Source organism: Triplophysa dalaica, chromosome 23 (genome assembly GCF_015846415.1).
Source record: "Triplophysa dalaica isolate WHDGS20190420 chromosome 23, ASM1584641v1, whole genome shotgun sequence".
NCBI classification, from domain to species: Eukaryota; Metazoa; Chordata; class Actinopteri; order Cypriniformes; family Nemacheilidae; genus Triplophysa; species Triplophysa dalaica.
The window spans coordinates 3,871,265-3,892,863 of record NC_079564.1 but is presented as its reverse complement, the minus strand read 5'-3'; the positions used below and the strand labels follow the sequence as shown (position 1 = coordinate 3,892,863).

General features: G+C 39.5%; 2 protein-coding genes across 2 annotated transcripts in view; both read left to right on the top strand.

Annotated features, from left to right (window-relative positions):
• Positions 1-211: 211 nt before the first annotated feature.
• LOC130413681 (cytochrome c oxidase subunit 4 isoform 1, mitochondrial) lies at positions 212-5,386 on the top strand. Its single transcript, XM_056739071.1, has 5 exons — positions 212-398; positions 1,754-1,847; positions 1,984-2,145; positions 2,904-3,035; positions 5,118-5,386. The coding sequence occupies exons 2-5, from the start codon at positions 1,754-1,756 to the stop codon at positions 5,249-5,251; spliced, it is 522 nt and encodes a 173-aa protein (XP_056595049.1). The 5' UTR covers positions 212-398; the 3' UTR covers positions 5,252-5,386.
• Positions 5,387-6,317: 931 nt separating this feature from the next.
• Positions 6,318-21,599, top strand: part of bcl2a (BCL2 apoptosis regulator a) — a 38,673-nt gene continuing 23,391 nt past the window's right edge. Inside the window, exon 1 of the mRNA XM_056738828.1 lies at positions 6,318-7,561. Coding sequence (XP_056594806.1) covers positions 7,025-7,561 — 537 coding nt within the window. The 5' untranslated portion in view covers positions 6,318-7,024. The remainder of the gene's footprint in view (positions 7,562-21,599) is intronic.

The following is a 21,599-nucleotide window of genomic DNA, read 5'->3' as shown; positions in this document are numbered from 1 at the left end:
AATCTACATGGCATAATGTAACCGTAACATAACATAACATGAAAGACCCATAGAAAAAAACATCGCAAACCCAAACTAAAAAGGGATCTTAAACAAGAAAAATGCGATGTACTTTAATTACATAAAACATTTCAAACATTCACATCTGTTCGAATCAGAAGATAAATCATCTCAGCAGGACCAGCTCAAAACTACCGCTGAAGATCATGACACAGACGCACACTAGTGCGCGCTCTGTGCGTCTGTGGTGAGGCTGGTTCCTGGAACGCGCTCATTGGTTCATTCGGATGATAGCGATGGACACCTGACTCACAATCTACTTTACAAGCTTCCAGTTGATCCATGAAAAAGCACGTAGACAAGTTTCTGTCGATACGCTCAGAGCTTCACTTATCAAGGTAATCAATGCCTTTTTGTACTTAAAATAGTGGAACTTAAAATATTGAGATGCTATGATGTATTGTAACAGTTATTGTTTTTATTCAGACGTGACTATTCCTGAGATTTTTTCTGCATTTAAAGTTTTACCATGGATGGGGGTGAAATTAATGCATGCTTTTACAAACTAGTGAAAAATATTATTTAGGAAATTAGCCTTTTTTACATTTTTTTGGATGTGTGATCTATATGGAATAATATTTATATTGTTTTGAATTGTAATAACCTTTAATGCGAAGCAGATTAGATGTTTTGCTTTTCTGGCATGTTTGTAGCAAACCTAATACACGCAATATTGTGCGTGCATGCGACCTATAATAAACAATAATTATGCTCATAATGTGCAGTTTATAAGCGAAATTATTGAAGGAATGTATTGTGATGACTTTATATTTAGACTTGTATTGTTTCAGTTGATATCACATGATATCACGCCCCCCTCAGAGCCATTTTAGACGTTGCCGAATATTCCACTACTACGTGACAGAGAGCACATTGTCAAAGTCGCCACCGCTTCCTGCATACCAACTTGATATATATATATATATAAATATAAATAATATGTGTCAGGTGCATGCATATGAAACATTATAATATTCCCACAATCATAAGCACGTCGGTCATCCATTTAACATAATCTCCAAATGAGGGACTCGATGGCATAGGGCACCTCAGATTTTCCATTTAGCATTTATTAACCTTGAAGACTCGTTTTCAGAAAACCAACATAGAGCACAAGGTCAATGACTGTGGCTCGAGAGAGCTGCCTATTTAGGATATTTGGGAATGACGACTCGATCCCAACACGCGCGCTCCAGTGCGAAACTAAAGAGTTCCTATTTCAGTTAAATTTCTCCTTTTATGGGCAAATAGTAACTATGTTTTTTTTTAACCAAGGTTGTTTTTTTTAACAGCAATTTAAATAAAATCTTAGCAAACAAAAGGTAAGAGGGGTTTTGGACAGCATGGACCATGGTGATGACAGTCTTTAAAATATCAAGGAGTAAATAGCATAGCACTGCATACATTTATATTTAAACACAGTGTTACAAGGCCTGGAAATGGGGGGGTAAATCCAGAAACAAATTTTTAAGGAGGAACACATTGGATCAACATTTCATTTCTTTATTTACACAATAGCTCAAAATGCCATGCAATTATAATTGCAAGTTTTCCAGATGTTCTGCTTCTATGGTTAAAACATATTCAAGAAGTATAAAATGATCCCACGTGTATTTATTATGGTCCTTTATTTTGACAAAAATTGGTAAACTGTTTAAACCGTTTGGTCTGTTATATTTCTGCATTTTTTTAGATGCTGTCTTCTCGTGCACTGGTGCGGGGGCTGCAGTTTGGATTGTGGCGGAGGGTTTCCACGTCATCTAGCGCATGGGCTGCACATTCGCACGGTAACAGAACACTTTTAAGAAGATAAGAGACAACTCAGCTGTCATTAACACACAGGCTCTCACATTCTGTCTCTCTCATGTCAAACTCTATCTCATGTCACCATCTATAATTTTTTTTTGGCTGTTTGTTTCTCAGATGTTGATATGATGGACTGCTCGGCTCCTCAGTACAACAACCGTCTGGATACTCCACTGCCTGATGTTCCATTTGTCAGAAACCTCAATCCTGAACAGAAAAAGCTTAAGGAGAAAGAGAATGGGCCGTGGACCCAGCTTACCAAGGAGGAAAAACTAGCTAGTAAATCTGCATGGCTAACTTCACCTTGTTTTACCTTTTCAAACCTTCAGTCAGTCAATAAAATAAGCAATGTTGCTTTGGACAAACAGTCAAGTGGGAAATCACCTTGTTATTGTTACAAGGGCTGTCATAGGCTAGACTTTGACCGTGGGTGTGGCAAATACAAAGATATTTTATACACTTCCCAGGAATCAACTTTCGCTTTTTGATACATATTAACCTAGGTATAAACAGGCTTATTGGTTTAGCTTAACAATAACGAAATTTGTTGTTAAAGAAAATGAATGTGTACATTTTTTTATTTTAATGATTTGATTTTAATATATGATTGCCAAAATGCTTTTCTGCTTACAATACACCCAGTGTCGATCTTAGCAACCCATCCATAGAAAAACTTGAGGTCCATTGACATTCCACTAACATAGTGCTAGCAAGGTCATAGGTTGCATCCACAGAAAATACATGAACTGATCAAAGGTATAAAGTCACTTTGGGGTTAAGTGTCTATTTAAATGCATACATGTAAATTGTTAAGTTCGCTTGCGGCTACATTTTTAATACGGTAAATGGGTCATGAGTTCTGGGAATGATATTAATAAGGGCTTACTTGATAATGACACCAAAATCAGCCTCTGTAACGAAGGTTTTTAACCACTAGATGGCAATGTGTTCACCTAAAAAACTCGGATAACGTTACTTTCCTTCCAAGTGTGCATATAACCAAAAAAGCTCCTAAATATCTGTATTTGTCTTTGCAGTATACAGACTCACACATGAGCTGTCATATCCAGAGATGAGGCAAGGCTCCAAGGAGTGGATGACGGTTCTTGGGGGCGTTTTCTTTTTCCTGGGCTTTACAGGGCTGTTGGTGTGGTGGCAACGTGGCTATGGTGGGTTTACATGTGTGCATAAATTCACATAGATGTCCTGAATTCCCATCTCATGTTATCATTATGATGCTCAATGCTTTTTGATTATCTGATCATTACAAGACAGCTTTAAATGCTTGAACTTCAAGCGTTTCATCATGCGGTGTGTTCACATTCACTGGCTTTGATGTAAGATCCGTCCGGATTTCATTGTGCTGATGATTTATTCATCCCTCCAATCTGAAATCAGTGACATTTATTGAATCCCGGATCAATTCCGTCTGACACAACATCAATTTGGCTTCCGCTAAATTAAGGTTCTCCACCTGGATTTGGTTTTTCTTGGCTTTTTGATCCTTTCTTTCTAACGTACCCAGCACCATCAGACAGGTAAGGTGGATCGCCCCGATAACGTCTGTCAGGCGGAGAAGTCAGCTTTGCTTTTTAACCTGCAGCACACGCTCCCTCTACATTCCCCTGGCTGAAATAATTGGACTGGGTCGTGTTTTGCAGTCAACGGTTAAAGGAGCAGAAAAGAGGAAGACGGCGGACAGATTTACTTGTTGAGCCCCGGATTCAGTTCAGGAATCCCTCTAGACTCAGTTGAACTTATTCACTTGAAAAATGATAAAAAGCGTTTCAATACTCTTTATGTATGCGCGCTTGTGTGCATGCTTAAAATGCGGAAAGCAGCTGACAAGAGAATGAGTGTGCATTGCATACTCATGTGTGGCTGTTTGAATAAGCGTGTCTGAGAAAAATTCTGGTACGAAGCACAAGAGTCTTCATCTTTGTCTCAGAGGCCGACTCTAAGGGGAAGGAAATCAATGCTACATCACCTCGGGAGAGACACGCCAGAGGAAAATTTCATAGGGAGGAGGAGGGAAACAGATTAAAAGAAGAACAGAGGTTTGGTAAGGATCCTGGGAGGGGTAACCAATTCAAAGTGCGAAAGGTATCAGAAGTCCAAAAGTCAGTTGAGGGCTGGGTATTTCCCACACTGTCTGGGTCATGTTGTAACTTGAAGCACTCTGAATGCTGCTCCGGGCGACTGTTCTTCTAACTCATTAGAGTTGAGTACTAAGGCTCGTCTGAGGTTGTCTTAAGCGATTGTGAGTCTTTTAAAGTGGGAGATAAAACTTCCAAAAAAGATTTTCTGGAACCTCTGAGCCATTCGGAATATGGTCACGCCCTCTGGGACACCCCAGACCCCCTTCATTGCCTAAAACTGAACAGAATATTTTATTCATACCTCAGGGCACGTGTACCGGCTCCACCTGGCAAAAGTATGTCTTTTACCTTTTTTGATGTGCCTGTGTGGCAGAATATCTACTGTCTGAGGGGGTGTAATAAGGAAATACTCTCGAAATAAACCGAAAACTTGTTACATACCAAGATTTTCATGCATCATTCTTCTGAATTCCGTTACCTTGCACAGAGTGCATCATGTGCGGTTATTAACCCCCTTTTTACATACCAGGTCTGTAATTTAGCAGTCGGGCTTGTGCATGGTGTGCAGACACAATCTATTTAATTTGTTTATTTTTTCCAGTTCCTTGCCTGCAGGAATAACTCCAGCAAAAAAAACCTCTTAACTGTCAGGAGCGGTCCTCTGTTTGGACAGTTAATTGATTGCTAGGGGTTTTTAATAATATTTTGGCTGACATACAGGAGTAATAAAATATGTTTTTTTAGGGGATTTTGCACAATTAGCTGTCTCTTACACAACTCTTAATATCTTTGACATTTTATAACAATGTTGCCTGTAAGCCCTTTGAACACAGAAATTCCTTTCCTTATTTTTTATATAATCACCGCATTTATCTCACGTCTCAAACTAATAAGGCATCAACACTTTTATAAAAATATAAAGATTGCTGTGCACAGAATTGTCTTATGATCTTAAGTGAAGTCATGTGATTGTTGTTAAAAGAACATTCTGGGTTAAAAAGTGAAACTGTCAACTGCATCTGGAGTATGCAGAAAACTAAACAATTGCGTGTATAGAAAAGCGTTTACAATATACTGTAAGTTCCCTATAGACTTCAATAAGTACTTTTGGTATATTTTTGCCAGTTTTCCTCATGTTTTCCTCTTTTACAGTGTACGGCGATGTTCCACACACTTTATCTCCTGAGTGGGTCGAGCGGCAGACACAGAGGATGATAGACATGAGGGTGAACCCTGTCCATGGGTTCTCTCATAAGTGGGACTATGAAAAGAAACAATGGAAATAAATAAATGCAACTTTACTGACATAGAATGTAGCAACTTTACCATAAAAAAAGATCCAAAATGGGTAATGCTGTGCAACCTCCAGCCTTAATACTTCAATAAACACACTGAAACAAACAGAACTGCTTCAGTATTATGACTTAGTACTGTTTACTGAATACAAAGCACACTCTTATAAAAGGTTATTCACCATGAAGCCATGGAAGATCCATTTTTGGTTCCCCATACATGTAGAACCATTTACTCGAAGGTTCTTATAACCATTTCTTTCTTGCATTTGTATAATCTTAAAAGAACCATTTGTGAATCAGGTCCTTTATGGAACCATTCAACCAAAAATAGTTTTTTTCTAAAGCATTGCGAATCTTTTTTAAGAATGCACATTTGTTTGTATACTGTTGCCTGACTGCAGTGTTGACTAATATGATTGGCTGGCTGAAAATGTGAGAGAGCGTGTGATTGGCCAAACGCTTTAAAATCATTTTTTTAATGTAAAGACCACAGTTTTGATATTGACAAATCTGACTTTACGTAACAGTTCTTATTCAGTGAAAGGGCTGGTACAACAGTTGTGCAGGGAATAAAGCCTCAATGACTTAAATAAAAAACCACTTGCCTTTATTAAATCCTTCAAAATATTAATCTGTGAAATTAATAAACTACAACATTCGACGTGTGATTATTTATCATTTCTGAAGATGCAATACTTAGTACGGTTATCATTTCACAAATTATGCCTTTTCGTAATAGGAGCAAATAGCATGGCAATTTTTTTGCAATTTAAGATGAAAACCGTCTTTAAAAAATAAGCACAGTAAGTAGCGCAACGTGTAGGACCTGTTACATAGAACTTGACAGCAACAAAAACACGCTTTACTCAACAACATATTTGAGGTTTGAAGTACCGAGGGAGGAATGAAAATAAGCTCCAAAAGAATGTAAAGAGGTTTGACAAAATGCACGCAATAAGTGCTGGAGTATCCCACAGAAAGCAATGAATGGTGTGACGTAGAAACCCCGCCTCTCCAGAGTGACTTCAAACAGTCTCACTCAGTTTCAACAGTTCGAGCAATGCTTCAATGAACGCGACAGTCTCCGTGTCACGCGTCTTAAATCCTGCAGGATTGCACCGCTATCCGTGCCGTAGCCACGCGTAAGAAAACCCCCCATTTCACCAAGGCGGAAACGCACGCGTGCATTTAACGCAGAAACGTTCGTTGACTTGGCTGCTGTTTTCTCTTCCGTCTTTTCTGGGACCTCGAATGTCAGTGGAATATTAAGATGGAAAATATACAGCATCTGTTTTAACTCTTTTTTCGGTGTCGTGGCGCGAAGGACGTTTCGCAACCGGTTGTATGTTAGCTGTACGTGGCTTACTGGAATATAAGCGAGTTTCGGGAGCGAAGGCGTCCCGTATTCAATGAGCGGACATTCCTCGCGCCAAGTGCGAGACACGTTCGGATCTCCTTTGAAGTTCGTTGTGCGCGCGCGCTACAGTAACCGTCGGACTACGCGCAGTGCGCTTACAGGTCTGACATGCGGACAGTTCAGATAAGTTAAATACATCGCGTGTTTGATTTATTTTCAATGAATGTACCATTCCTTTATATTGTTTTATTCCAAAATTGCGTTGTGGTGAGAGAAACCGCGTCTAATATTCACCGGACGAGGCGAATATGAGATTTCATTGAGCTTTACTCTCAAATCGACCGTTAATTTTCTTCCAGTCAGAATGTACTTTTACTAACCACGTTTCTAAATTGTGTTTAATAACGATGGCCAACGAAATTCGCTACGACAGTCGACATATCGTGGAGAAATACATCGATCATAAACTTTTAAAGAGGGGATACGTGTGGAAATGTCAACCCTCTGGAGAGGAAGATGATGCCCAAAACGGCGTGGAGGACTCTGACAGGAGACTTCAGGCTCCCTCGGCCGGCGGGGGTAACGATGAATGCCTGCTTGCCCACCGGGTCACTCGCTCAGACCCTCATTTAAGACTCTATCGGGCGTTACGCGAGGCTGGGGATCAAATGGAAAGGATGTACCAGCGGGAATTTGAAGAGATGTCCAACCAGATGATATTGAGCCATAATGTAGCGGAGCGGAGCTTCATCGCGGTGGCCGAAGAGCTCTTCAGGGATGGAGTGAACTGGGGTCGGATTTTGGCTTTCTTTGAGTTTGGAGGGACCATCTGCGTGGATTGCGTTAACCGGGAGATGGCGTCCCAGGTAGACAATATTGCACACTGGATGACGGACTTCCTGAACGGGCCTCTGGAAAACTGGATCCAGGAAAATGGTGGTTGGGTAGGTTTATGATCGTACAGTCGTGACCTTTGCACACTGAAGTTAAAACCTAAATTATATTCTTAGGTGAATTATATTCTTAGACGACAGTTCCCTGTTAGAAACCATGTGGCATTGTTTTTTTATTTATAGTGAATTTGTATGTACTTGTCAAATTGATCTGCAAGAAGGCTGTCTAATAATGGCAAATTCATGCCAAGTTCAAAAAACAGAATGTCAATAAGGTGTCAATAAAACAATGCATTTTAATACTATAAGCACACAGTAGGTTAGGCTAGTCAGCTTGTGACAGTCAATCAAGGTGTCAGTTGACAGTTCAATTAAGGTTAGCCCCGCCTCTCCCTTACATGTATAAGAGCAATTCATTTTCAAAGTTACAAACACAAGCTAAGTTTCAAGGATGTGGTCTGTCTACTGTTTAGTCAAACATTCGTGGTTATTATAAATTCTTAATGATTATCAGGTTGTAAATAAATCAAGCGCATACTTGCGTCTCATGGTCAAATGAAAAAGGCAGCGTGTATGCTGCTTCTTGTTAAAAAGATGGAGATTCTGCCTTTGCTTTTCCTCGAGGTCCAAGAACATGCTCCATTTGAACATATGACAGAAGAAGCTGAAGGCACTAGGTGGGTGTTCTCTGAGGATGCGGAAGCTTGTTCTGGTGTAAAAAGTAGCAATATGAACACAAACACACTTAACTTGGCTTTTTATTCCTTTTCTTGCCCTCCCTTTTTTCCCACAGAGCCCATGTTTTAGTACTACCCTTCACTTTTGCTGCATTGCTTCTGTGCTGAATTATTAACGGTATAAATTGGAGCAGCCTATCATGGTTGCTTTGCTCCTGCCTCCTGTATGGTGGGACTCCACCCTGCTCATGAACAGCACAAAATCTCATCGGTACCCCGGTCTAAAGAGATTGAACGAACAATTCCCCTTATTCAATAACTTCGACTAAATGGTTATTGTTAATTTGATCTAACATGAAATGTAAAACGTGGTTGGGAATCTTTTCAATTTATTCTGTTTTGAACAGCCTTTAGACAATTCTGATGTTATTATGTGAGATGGTACAGTCTTCTTCGTATGGCAGACTAGGTGTCAGCCTAGTTTATGATGTCCTGTACAGCTGTGCAGGTGGCCCAGCAGAGCCATTATTCCAGTCTGGACGAAAGGTGTGCTTGGGGCAGAATTAATGATGGTCATTACTCACCACATCTGCTGTGGGTTAGACAGGTTCAAATGGCCTCTGATAAAGTGTGGTGTACAGAGAGCTTTTTTATTGCAAATATACAAACACTCTCCAGACACAGCCTGCCACCCTTTATTATTTCGATATTTTTGCATGAAGCAGTTCATTTAAAATGTCAGTTGTAATTTGTTTAGGATAATGAATGGACGGCTGACTGTTTTTATTATAGCTGCCTAAGTTCTGTGTGTTTGTGTACAGGATCTTGACTATGCATCAATTATGTCATTCCTTCAAGGTGAAACAAAGCAGTGCAATTAGGACACAATTAGCGGAGAAGCATTTTAATAAGCTTTTGACACAGGCCTGCATTATTCACAAAGCTCAGCACTTTTGTCCAGAGGCAATGAATGATTTATTTATTTCATTTTGTCATGAAAAACACATCTACAGTTTTCGTTGAGACAGTTATTGCTGTGAGAATTGGTTTGCTCATGAGAGTTGTATATTACAGAGTGTGTCATTAACAGCTTCTTTAAATGTAAGATTTGTTTATGAAGTGCTGAAATTTTTTGACATTAATAAATATGCTCGCAGGGGATGTATCCCTTACTTATTTCAGAGGAATCTTTTTAACATTATGGAGGAAGTCCCAAAAGCTTACAATCAGAGGGAAGTTTTGAACCGTTCATTTGCAAAAAAAATAAAGTTTTATTTGTGCAGATTTATAGAGGCTTTTATCTCAATAAAAGCATCAGTGGAGGCAGTTGAGTAAACTTGTAGACCAACTTCATGAATTAGGTGGTTCAAGAAGAAAACACGTATGATTTAACTCTAATAGGTTATGTGCTGTACTTTAAAGTAATTCACCCATCGGTAAGCCCCTGCCCTCGAACGGTGAAGTGCCAATGGTGGTTGAATATAAGTTGCTCGGGGACTGGAACTCGGACACCTTGAAGTTTCAGCGCCATAGAGAAACATTGTTATATCCGAAGCTCTCATCGTTCTTATGGTGTTTATGCTACAAAAAATTACAAAACGATGTGCCTGGGATACTTGTTAAACTAATTCCAGGTGTCCTGTGAGCATGAGGAATGGAATTTATTTCATTCAATTTCCTAAACCCACACAAAAGAGCAAAATGTGGACACATTTACCCGATTCAACTCCAAACCCAGTGAAGTCAAAAACTTTATTTTGTGGTTGTCATACTTTCATTAAGTTATAGATTCCATCTGCAGATCAATAATGTAATCTTGTGCTTCAGTATCGTATCTCTGGCTTAGTTAAGTCAGCGAGTCCATGCTAACGTACAGACATAAATAGCTAACTGTTCTCACATATTAATAGTGGTTAAATGTTAATTAGTTTAATTAATTTGAATTTGATCGTGACGACCGTAACATGAGACTTCTCCCTGCTTGCATTGGGATCTGTTAACCCTCGCTTTCAAGTAAAATTATTTATTAATTTATTATTTATTTTAATGGTTTATATATCCCTCCATGGCATATTTAAATCCCACTTGAAATCTCCTCGAGTGTGTCCAAAATGTACCTAAAACAACTTCTCACAAGGTTTTTACTTTTACACTGACAGCTGCCTTTGAAAGACATGAAGAGCTCTGTTCACTTGTCCGAGTTAGCAACGGTAACTAAGGGGGGCGGGGCTTACCGATAGGTCAATTGTGCTCTTTCACTCTATACAAAATATAAGTAATTCAGCTACTGGGAGAAGAGCTGACTGTTAATCTCAATTTATTATCCTGCTTTTGAATTAATGTGAATCATTAATCCTTAGATAAAGCCTGTCTGTGGAGAATACATGATTCAGCTGACGCACAGTGCTGTTTCTTATTGCTGTTTTCCAACCCCCCCACAGGGATACCCGATTTACCCAGCCTGCCTCCGAGACCTTCATCTTACTCCAGTCCCTATGCTGACTGAATTTGCTTTTAGGTTCTAAAGAATTTTATGAGATGTAATGTTTTCACGCAGATAGCCCTTTAATTGTTTACATGGACACGATTGCGGAAAATTCTAGATGTTACAGAAAAAATGTGACGTCATTTTTAATCATAGCAGTTGAACATGCAGGCCTGTGGCTTGAAAAAAATGTGCCTGTGGCTTGAGTAAAATAATTATTATTGCTATTAGTTTATGCTAGTATATATTATTAATATACTTGAAACACTGCTGCTTGGAAAGTTTTCCATAGTCCAGTTATTTTCTGTGACACTACAAATAGCCATGTCATTTTGAGCCTGAAACCAATTTAAAGGTGAACACAGCAGTTCGTATTGATTAAAATCTATTTTTATCCTTTTGTTTTCCAGATATTTTCAAAAGGCATTTTCAACTGGAGATCTTAGTGGGGTTACCCACCATTTTCCAAAATCATCATTTGATTTGGACCGGTGTTTTAGACAAAACCTTTGTTCATTTTCCCAGTAAGAATCTGGCAATGGGTTTTAGAGGTTCACTCTTGTTTTAATGATTGCATGCTTTTTGTCATAACAGCTAAAAAAGTCATGACCCCTGTGTGAAGAGAACTTTTGAAATGACAGTTTTTAGCTGTTTAATGACCGAAGCTGTTGGAGTGTAGAGTAGGTTCATTGTCTCCTTTCAGAATTTGACAGCACCGCACATGGCGAATAAGAGCAGATGCTCAGACTTTTAGGACTTCTGGTTTCCAAAATGCATAATGAGTTTTCTCATTACTGTAGTAACCGCTTTGAGCCAGCCCATTTAGCATTCTCTTTTTTCCCTTGCCTCAACAAATTGACATTTGCTGTTTTCATAATTGCCATGTTCCTAAATTGTTGAGATATGCAAAGAAGGAGTTTTGTTGGTTTGGCCAAGTAATGCTTTTTAAGTGATTACAGGGGTACGGTATTGCTTGTAGACACATTACCTAGCCTCCCTATCCACAACATCTGCTTAATTATCTCCTTTTAACTACAAGATAAAACCAGTGAGACTGAATGAAGCTAATAAAACATTCAAAGACATTTATTCAGGCAGTTTGTTTAGTTCAGTGTAAACCTTCAAGATTAATTGTAGGTTGGCTAGCTTCGCGGATGGTGTGCATTGTGTGTCTTGTTTATATCCGGCCCCCACTGATAGTGAAATCTGTCCACCTGTATTGAAGTTTGTTTAGACAGGCTACAATCGCTCAGGTGGTCACCCACCCACTACATACCTGTGATTCATTACAGGTTTTTCGGCTGTGTATATGTACACTGGTGATTCTGGTGCCTTAGAGGAACGGTTGACCCCACCTGGGTCTTTTGTTGGTGAGTGTTGCTTCTTGAGCTTTTACTGGCAGGAGTGAAAGAACTTGAAAAGTTCCGCCATCGCTCAGGTTTTCGGTTTATTGAACATGTGCCTCATAGAGCCCTTTCAAGTGACATTGTTTATGAAAGCGATATAGACACGAAAGGCAGTGTCTCTTTTTTGACATTCTAGCGATAATGGCTTCAAACAAACCTGTCACGCTTTTAACTCTTTATCTGTGCCTGTGAATCAGCCAGGAAAGTTTGCAGAAGAGATGTGTGAATAAAAGAAAAAGGAAATGGAGGAGGCAGACGAAGACAATTAACAGCAGGAAGGATAAAGAATTGTATACAATTTGCCAGGGTAAATGATGAAGGAAGGTGACTGGGTAAAGAGTATGTTTTGTTATTGCAGCTTTCTGCCCCAGCTGCTGTCAGGTGGGTAAGTTTGTGTCTAACTCCTGGGGGGCAAGTTAAGACTCATAGGGCTGTTCTGATTGGCTGTCAGAGTGCTGCTTAATGCCTTTGACCCTCAAGACAAACCCTCTGCTGGGCGGGCCTGTATTATTAGGTTTTGTTTAAGGGCTAGTAGGGATGGGAAAATAAGGATTCCCTTGCGGGTGTGGTCTCCTCTCCTTTATGATGTCTGTGTCGGATTTTGAACACAGTCATTTAATTGTGATGTACATAAAATATGAAAATTTTAGCTACGGCTGACGATTATTGATATTAAAATCTTAAAATTGAGTTTATCTGTTTTCTTACCATTTAAGGATTATAGATAAAAACAAATAGGATGTGAAAGGTCAGAGAGATAGAACATAACGGGGAATCACCCAGAGGAATTTTATTGAAAATAACACGGGCAAAACATTATCTGTTATTCCTCATCAATCTTTCATTTTTGCTCTGTGAAACTCACAATGAGTCATTGGAAGAAAATCTCAAAGTTGATATGTCTCAGAGCTCTTGGTCATTATTTTCGCTGAAGAGGTGCGAGACTATCAGAGAAAGTTATGGGGACAACCCCTGTCTCTTTTGGTTTACTCCTTTAACACAGTATACTGGATGTTCTTCTAATATACTGTATATATATAATATGTATAGTGTCCCTGTATCTTGGTAGAAAGATTGTGGGCTTGATTCCTAAAATCAACGTATAGCTTGAATCATAGTATTCGATTTGGATAAATGCATCGGGCAGATGGATAAATGCAATATTTAACACATGTAGGCCCGGTTTCACAGACACAGTTTAGCTTAAGCCAGGACTTTGCATTAGTTGAATTAAGATATTTATGTTGCTTTTATAAAAATTCCTTAGAAGAATACATTACTGGTCTGCATCTTGAGACAAAACAATGGCAATGATATATTTTTAAGATATTTCAGGGAAAGTTATATTCAGATAAGACCGTTCAGACATTCCTTTTAGTCTGGGACTAGGCTTTAGCCTTGTCTGTAAAACCTTGCCTTAGAGTTGACCTTGTTAGTTTAAGAAACTCTTTTCCTAACAATAGATGCACTCTGACATTAACTTTTTGTTTAACTGTTTGCGGACGCTTACTGTAGTTGTTTAAATAAGTTTGTGATTGATCAAAGCTACGGAGCTTGCTGATCAGACATGCTCTGTATTGGTTTTGACTGCCTTTGAAGCTGCAGTTTTGATTTTGAGTTTCCTTACACTTTGATATGCACCTTGGATTATAATATCAAATCCGCTTTACTTCCTGTTTTATTTGTGCAGATCTTTGAGGAATATAGAAACATGCCCATGGACCTGTGCCAACTTATGTGGTCCTGATGCCTGGTGGATTCAGTGGGGGACTGCCCCTCACCCCCAGCAAATTAAATTAATTACAAATTATTATATCCTCGGAGCACTATTTTTTTTTACAAAAAGAAATTTACATTGTAAGACAAGCCCTGTGCCAATCTGCTTCATGTTTCTCAAGTATTTTAATTACTTATTTTCAGCATTTAAAAACCACAGTCCCGATCTTTGCTGCCTTCTCTGGTTGTAATATTGAGGATACACATTCTGTAACTTGGAGGTAGATTTGCAGTCGTCTGTCGGGCACAAATCCGATTTTTTTTTAGGAAAAAACAACTCTGGCAAAAAAGTGCTTGACTCTCAATTGTAACTGATTCGACTACCCACACAGTTGTCAGCCTCGACAGTTGGCACAAAGGAACCCTTTGCAGTAAATCCGTCAGTGTGTCTGTGCAGTGAAATAAATCATCACACAAACAAATGACATAAAAGTGCATTAAAACACAGACCCTCAGATCATGATGTTACAATGCAAACACAGATGGTAGTTCTGGGGAAGAGATAAAGACACACGGGTTTCTTCATGGGCTAAACCCAGCTGTTTTTGCTGCTGGGGTCTTATGAGTTTGTGTGGGCAGGTTTTGTTAATGGAATTAAAATGAGAGCAGGGTACGGTAAGGATTTCTTTATTTCGTTTGTCATGCTCCGCTGGCACAGTTTAGCATGTCTCCGATGCTCATTGCTTAATCAGGCAATATAATTTGTTTTCTCGACTTAGGGGCACTCCACATCTGACATTTAATGTTTTAAACCGAAGCTTTTCTTTTTTATACAATTTTGTTTGATTCATCCTCTCCTCAGGCCTCGATAGTCAGAGCATTAAAGAAACATGGTCATATTTGCTGAGCAGCATGAGTTAGTTGCTTTAGGACTTTGCATTGGACTGAAGACTTTGCTGGAGTTCTCTTTTGTCTCCCAGTGCTTGTTTGGCATAAGCGTGGCTCAGCATGTCCAACAATGCACTTCTCTGGTCTCCCCTTTTGTCTGGAGGGAACGTGACTCTTGGTGGCTTTTAAGCAGTTCAGAGATGAAGCCAAGTATTTCCCCCGTTTGGTTCCTCAGGGTCTGCCCCGTTTGTCGCCTGCCATCTGCTTCTTGATTTGCTCCGGGCTCTACAAGCCCTGTTGATCCCCGTAAGCTTTCCTACCAATCGTCCAGAACAGGCCAACATAAGTTCCTAGAAATATCCTTGCCCCTTTTTTTATATTCTTGTTATGTAGCCCTCCAAGATTGTTAAACTGCTCAAATGGCAACTAGCCATGAAGACTGTTTAGAGGCCATTTACAGTACAGACTGTTTTTAACTAAACACAGAAAACTTTTTTTGTGTTTTGGCTGTTCATTTACACAAGAATGGCATTTTGAGTATACTGAAAAAGCAAAAGTTATTGAAAACGACGGCATTATCTCTGTGTTAACTCGTTTATTATTAAAAAAAACGTATTATGCACAATGTCTAAAACAATGTTGAACAGAAACATAGTATTTATATACACAAACTATACACACACATATATATGCGACAAAGTATATTAAATGCTTTTAGTTTAAAACATGGTATGCGTATGTGGGGAGGCACGTAGTGTTTCTTTATAAGGAACCTCTGCTGAATGCTAATAATATGTTATTTTAAGATAGCATAAAGTTTAAGCAGGGCTGGGTCTAGATATGGCAGAATCAAAGCTAAGATAAGTCGAACAGTAATTATATATTTTAGGTTCATATAATGTGGCTTGAATTATTCATGAAACAGGGAAAAGAGGCATTGTCTGCCTCTTAATGTTATACATTAAGTCTTTTTTTAAGTTTAAGACACTCTTTAAGGAATGCACAGAATTCTCTGTATAGTCAAGAGGCCAAGACATTGTGTGTTGTTAATGTGCCTCAAATAAGCTCTCCCTCTGTACTGTCAGCAGAGAACTTGTGCTCATTCATATTTGATGGTAAGGACCTCATCATCAACACTAAATGTTCTTACCTCACGATATGTCACAATAGATTAATTATCTTTCAGTCAGATGCAAGGAAAAGGACATACAATGACAGAGTACGTTTTCCGGGAAATACTGTAGATATGCAGAAACATAAACACACACGAGTACACAAATAGGAGGGCCTGTTCACGTTGTCTAGCTTATTTTTTTATTAGTTTTGAATACATTTTTACAAAGGTTAATAGAACCACCTTAATTCTAGAACTGCGGTGAAATGTAGTCAAAGGGGTAAATAGTAACTTAATACACTTTAGTGAAGAACAACACTGAAATCTCCTCCTTCGCTTTCACACTCTTTTTACTGTCCCATCTGTTCCAGCGACTCCGATGATCCGAGACCGCGTCCCTGGTCAGCCTGTTGCCGAGGTGATTTCCTCATTGACAGTGTGGTTACTGCTTCATGGGATTAGAGAGGTGATACAAAGATCACCAGTTTGTCTTTTTGTCTTTCACACAGAACATAACCAATTTTAAACGTCTGGAAGTGGCAGAGGCATTAAGAACATTACAGGAAGTGTGGGACACCATGGATGGGTGGTGTGGGTTAAGGGTAGCCAAAAACACATTCCCACCAGGCCGAACACAGCTGGCAACACTGAATGCCTGAACAGCAGAGCTTTGAGAGCCAACCAGCCATCAGGCACATGTTGTAATTCATGTCCTGTGCTTTTGCAGCACGTTGAGCAGTTGCGACTACATTTTATGAATGACATCACTGAAATGATTACTGGAACTGTTGCGTGTTCTAAATTGCTCATTGTGTTATTTTCAGCAGCAGTGCGCAAATGACTCTAAATGAATAGAGTAGAAAATCTTTCTGTTCAGGGTCAGTAAGAAAGTGTTTTGAATCATACTGGAACAAGTAACAAGAATTCTTGAGCTGTCAACTTCTAAATCTGACAGTGAGAGTTGTGAGATGAGCGGCTATTTTTCTGTTTAACTCACTGTTCTCAAGTGGAAGTACAGGCTGTTGAAATATGTTGCACTTGAAGCATACGTTTGCATGGCCAGATCAGGCAAAATAAGCAGTTCAAATCACATCTAAGACGTTGTAGACGTAAGTAGATGCCGCTGATGATGCTTGAGGCAGCTTAGGTTTAAGGGCGGAGGCTGATTATTTGCTTCCCTCGTGGGTTGGCTCAGCCCTTTGATGATGGCAGGTGGGGAATGAAGCGTGCAGGAGGGAGGCTCACCTTTGTGATGGGGTAGATGAAAGCAATGCGCTCCTACCTTTTAATGTAGTTGGATGTAAGTCATGTGCAAAACTCGCAAGCAACATGTAGACTCTCATGCTGTTCCCACGCTTTTCTGTCCAATTGGAAACATGTGCAGACGTACCTCATACACACAGATTTATTCCACTAGGCCTGTTGAAACTGTTAACGCATCTAATTGCATGAGTACTCAATTGTATACATAAAATTAAGTGTTCATCATTTTCTCATCCAAAATAGGGCATTTTAAAATGCATTTTTAGTTTCAATTTCCTTTTGTAATAGTGCAATATGAACAAAACCACAAATAGAAAATTGTAATTATTTTGATCACAATTACCCTTTACCAAAATATCATTATTATGACAGCCCTACACACTATAACGTTTTACATTTACACATTTGGCAGAGGCTTTTATCTAATGTGAATTACATTGTTTTAATTCTTATATTTAAATTTGTATGTCTATTCCTTGGGAATCAAACCCATAACTGCAATACTCTTATCAATTGAGCAACAGGAAAACTTTTCGATTTTCAGTATCTTACGTTGTCATAACACTTCCTACAGGGCTCCCAATGTATTCCTTTTTTATAACTTTATGACGGGCCAAGCATTCCAAAATCTGTTTAAAAACTCCTAAACTTAACTCTGCCAGATTTATTGGTACCAGTGCAATGAAAAGTGTTTGCAGCTCAGTCAATACTAAAGCAATTTCCCCCATTTTCTCACTGATGGGAGAAATTAGATGTCTAGACATGGTTCATGCCGGGTGCAATAATCAACTTGCGCAAACAGTGCAGGAAATCCTCCAACCATCAACGGCTTTTTAACCCTCTGCTGAAGCTTAACGGTTCTTATGCGTGTGCAATGAAATCTTCATAAAGAAATGAAGCAGAGACAAGACCATGCTGCTTTTGGGTTGCTAGGTAACGCACCAGCACTACAACATGAATGGGAGAAATATTTAAAGTGTTGTGCAGACTTGCTGCTGGGCCCGGTGTAAAACCTCATCATGTTGAAATGTATAATGGGAAGTTAAGCTAATGATTGTAACCAGCTTTTTGTTAAGTGTGTAGATGTTATCTTTATGGAGTTGGATACGATGTATGGGCAGGGGGTCATAATAATAATTCATTACTTTGATATAGCGCTTTTCTGGGTACTCAAAGCACTTTACATCAAAGGGGGGAATCTCCTCAACCATCACCAATGTGCAGCATCCACCTGGATGTGCCAGACCATATTGCGCCAGAACGCCCACCACATACCAGCTTATTTGTGGAGAGGAGACAAAGTTACGAAGCCAGTTAGTACATATGGGGATGATCAGGAGGACATGATGTATAGAGGCGAATGGGCGAATGCTCTAAAATGGAACCAGAGGCATCAATGTGGCTAGATGTCAGGGATTTTGGTGACACAATGTGCTTCGCAACTTAGATGGACGGAAATGTAAAGACTACTGGTGCATCATATCAAAGAGGTGTCTGAACAACCACACACATAAACAGACCTTTAAGTCTATCACACACAAACAGTTCTCCAATAGAAGAATGGGGGTGGGCATCAGGGACAGTAGTGGCAGATGGGTGATTTAGAATGCAGGCAGCCTGCAGGGGGACCTTCAGTCTCTTCCCTTCTCCAAGCCTCTATCCCCAGACTGCATACTGAGCAGTCTGAGAGTTGGGTACAGTGGGAAAGAAAAAACGATGCATAGCAACACACTCAAGATCATGTGCTTTTCCTCAAAACGAATATTTGTCTGTTAGCTCTGTCTCTCTTCTTTCACTCTTCTTGGAGACATGAACTGTTTTTGAACTGTCGCAGTGCTTTGCTCCACTCCAGTATACTATTTGTTCTCTTGGGTTTCTTTAGCGACCGTTTTAATAGAGATGGCCAATTGATGACTGAAGTTAACTTCTATCATGTGCGGTTTATATGCCAGAGTGCTATGACTAATGAACTTGTGCCCTGTGACCAGTGGTGTACTTCAGACTGGATAGACAAAAGAATGAGGCTCACTTACTAACTGGGTATCCATGACTAGACACGAGACTTCTAGAGTGTGCGTTTGTTACGCTGTGAAGCGGAAACCACAGAGTTCAGACTTCGCCTCGGAATCTTGACCTCCGTCATGTGGTTTCCATTTTCAGGATTCCAACTCCAAACCGGCTTATGTTGTATTTCCTTCCATTCATCTCGATAGTGCGCTCATTGTCACGGTGGTGGGACTCTTGCCAGCCGATTCAGTTTGGTCTCCGTCAAGTTTTTTAGCACAATGCCCTGGACATATCTGAGACCTCTATTTTGCTATGAATAGCTCTCATATGATGTAATGCGTGCACAAGGGCCGATCTAATAGTGGTTCATGGTGGGAAGGGAAGTTAATACGACTGATGTAATAATTAAAGGTATCCCGTTTTAATGTGGCAAGTTTGTTAATGTTAACCTGAATGGAATGCTTCTCCATTTTATCATTAACCACAAAAACTTGTTGTGATCAATTTTTTTTATATTGTTTTTTTCCATTTGAAATCTTTGTGGTGCTCACTCATAACGAAAACAGGGCGAACTCCCACAGCTTCTTTTCGCCAATTTCGATGCACATTTCAGCAGTTTCTAAACTCGATTTTTAGCCAAATGAAAAAGGACCCAAAAACTGTTTTGACGCGAATGCAAATTAATGCAAAGGTAAAAATCCCCCTTTCTGCGAAGCTCTATCTCTGTTCTGTTTACCAACTAGCTGAAGGTAGAGATTTGAAAGTCCCCTTTTGGTATTCCCCTGCAAAAGGAGAACAAAATCAGATATCCAAACTAACTGTAAGGGTCTCAGCGGGCCACATTTGAGCACTGAACAATTGCTTCTAGAAAACAGTAAATAAATGCTTTGAGTCACATTTTGAGTCACACTCAACCACTTGTTGTGTGATAAGAGTCACAAAACGATATTTAAATGATTAAGTTTTGACAAAACTGACTGTATCCGTGCTCCGTGATAAAAACATATACTAATCGGAACATTTTGTGTTATTAGAATTGACTAAATGACTAAATAAATGTTAAATTAACAACACCAGTTTTTCTAAAACCACACAGTAAAGAGTGTTAAACCATGCTTGTTAGATTTGGCTGTTTGTGAGTAGTGTTGTCTCGGATCATAGCATTGTGGAAAAAGATTGCCTGTATAAATAAGACCGATCTTGTTAGGGAAAATTTTTGTTCCATACCTTTTTCTTTGATGTGGTTACCAGCGTTCTCATGCCTCTTTGTGTTGGTGTAAAATGTCTTTATCAGGGATCGCACTCACAACCCCAACTTTGTGTAAAACAGTTTCTGTAAACAACTTCTTATTCAGGCTTGGACCGAGACATCGTTGGTATGAAAGCAACCTTTGTTGCTAATGAGCCTTTCTGGCACCTGGATACATCAAGATAGCCTCTAGATAATTGTATCCAAGCAACGGATGTTGACACGGTTTTGTCAGTGTTTAGATACAATCCACAGGTGGACCATGGCTGGAGGAATCTCCCAAAACTTCAGTGACCTGTAGACAAATTTTCAGGGTCAGACTAGTTTCACTTCAGTGACCTTAAAGTGAACTTGTAAAAGAGTGAATTTTGTTTTATAGTCTTCTATATATGCCGTCACAACGTGTTGCAGTCTGTTTCGCAAGAGACTTTTCAAACCCCAAAATGTTTCCCCCCACAATAACAAAGCCAGATTTTTTTTTTACAACCCACATTAATGCATTCTTCTCATTCTTCTGCTGAAGCCCGGGCTGAGATCAGCTGATAGACTGCGAGAGACGGAAAGTGAGGGAGGAAAAAAGCAAGGTCGTTGAACCCTTCCAACAGAGGACGAGGGGGAAAAAAGAACAGGGTGGGAGGCGTGTGTGTGTGTGTGGGTGGTAGATCTGTGTTGTAGGGGGCGTGGGTGTCAGGGGAAGCGGGTGGCGGAGGAAGAGAGAGCTGATTAGAGAGCAGTTGGGGTAGAAGAAAGGGGGAGATGGAAAAGCACTTCCAGAAGGCATCCAGCCCATGAGCTAATGCAGAAGAAATGTTTTCTTTCTTTTGACTTTTTGCAGGACTGAGTCGAGGCAAACCGAACCTCCTACGGTCATCACCCACACTGTCTGTGGGCTGAGCTTTAGCTTTTTTCCACTGTTTCATGTACTCCCGTTCTTGAATGGGTTTTACTCTTTCCTTTCCCAAATGCAAATGTTTTTGCTCAAAGGTTGCTCTCTTAAAGCGCAGGAGACGTAATATTAATTATCAGATAGGAATGAGAATTCAAGTCATTTTGTTTACTCAATTAATATATTTTTTTATATCGATCTGTCTACCTATGCATCTGCAGGTTGTGTTTTGTGTGTCTAGCATTTTTGTTTTTATAGTCCCTGTTATAAAGTATAAAGAAAAAGACAAACATAAGGCATTGTGTTTTGTCATTTGTCTATGAAAAACTCATTATTTTTCTCAAATCAAATCGTTATTTTCATAAACAGTATCTGCACATCTCGTGTGTTCACAGACT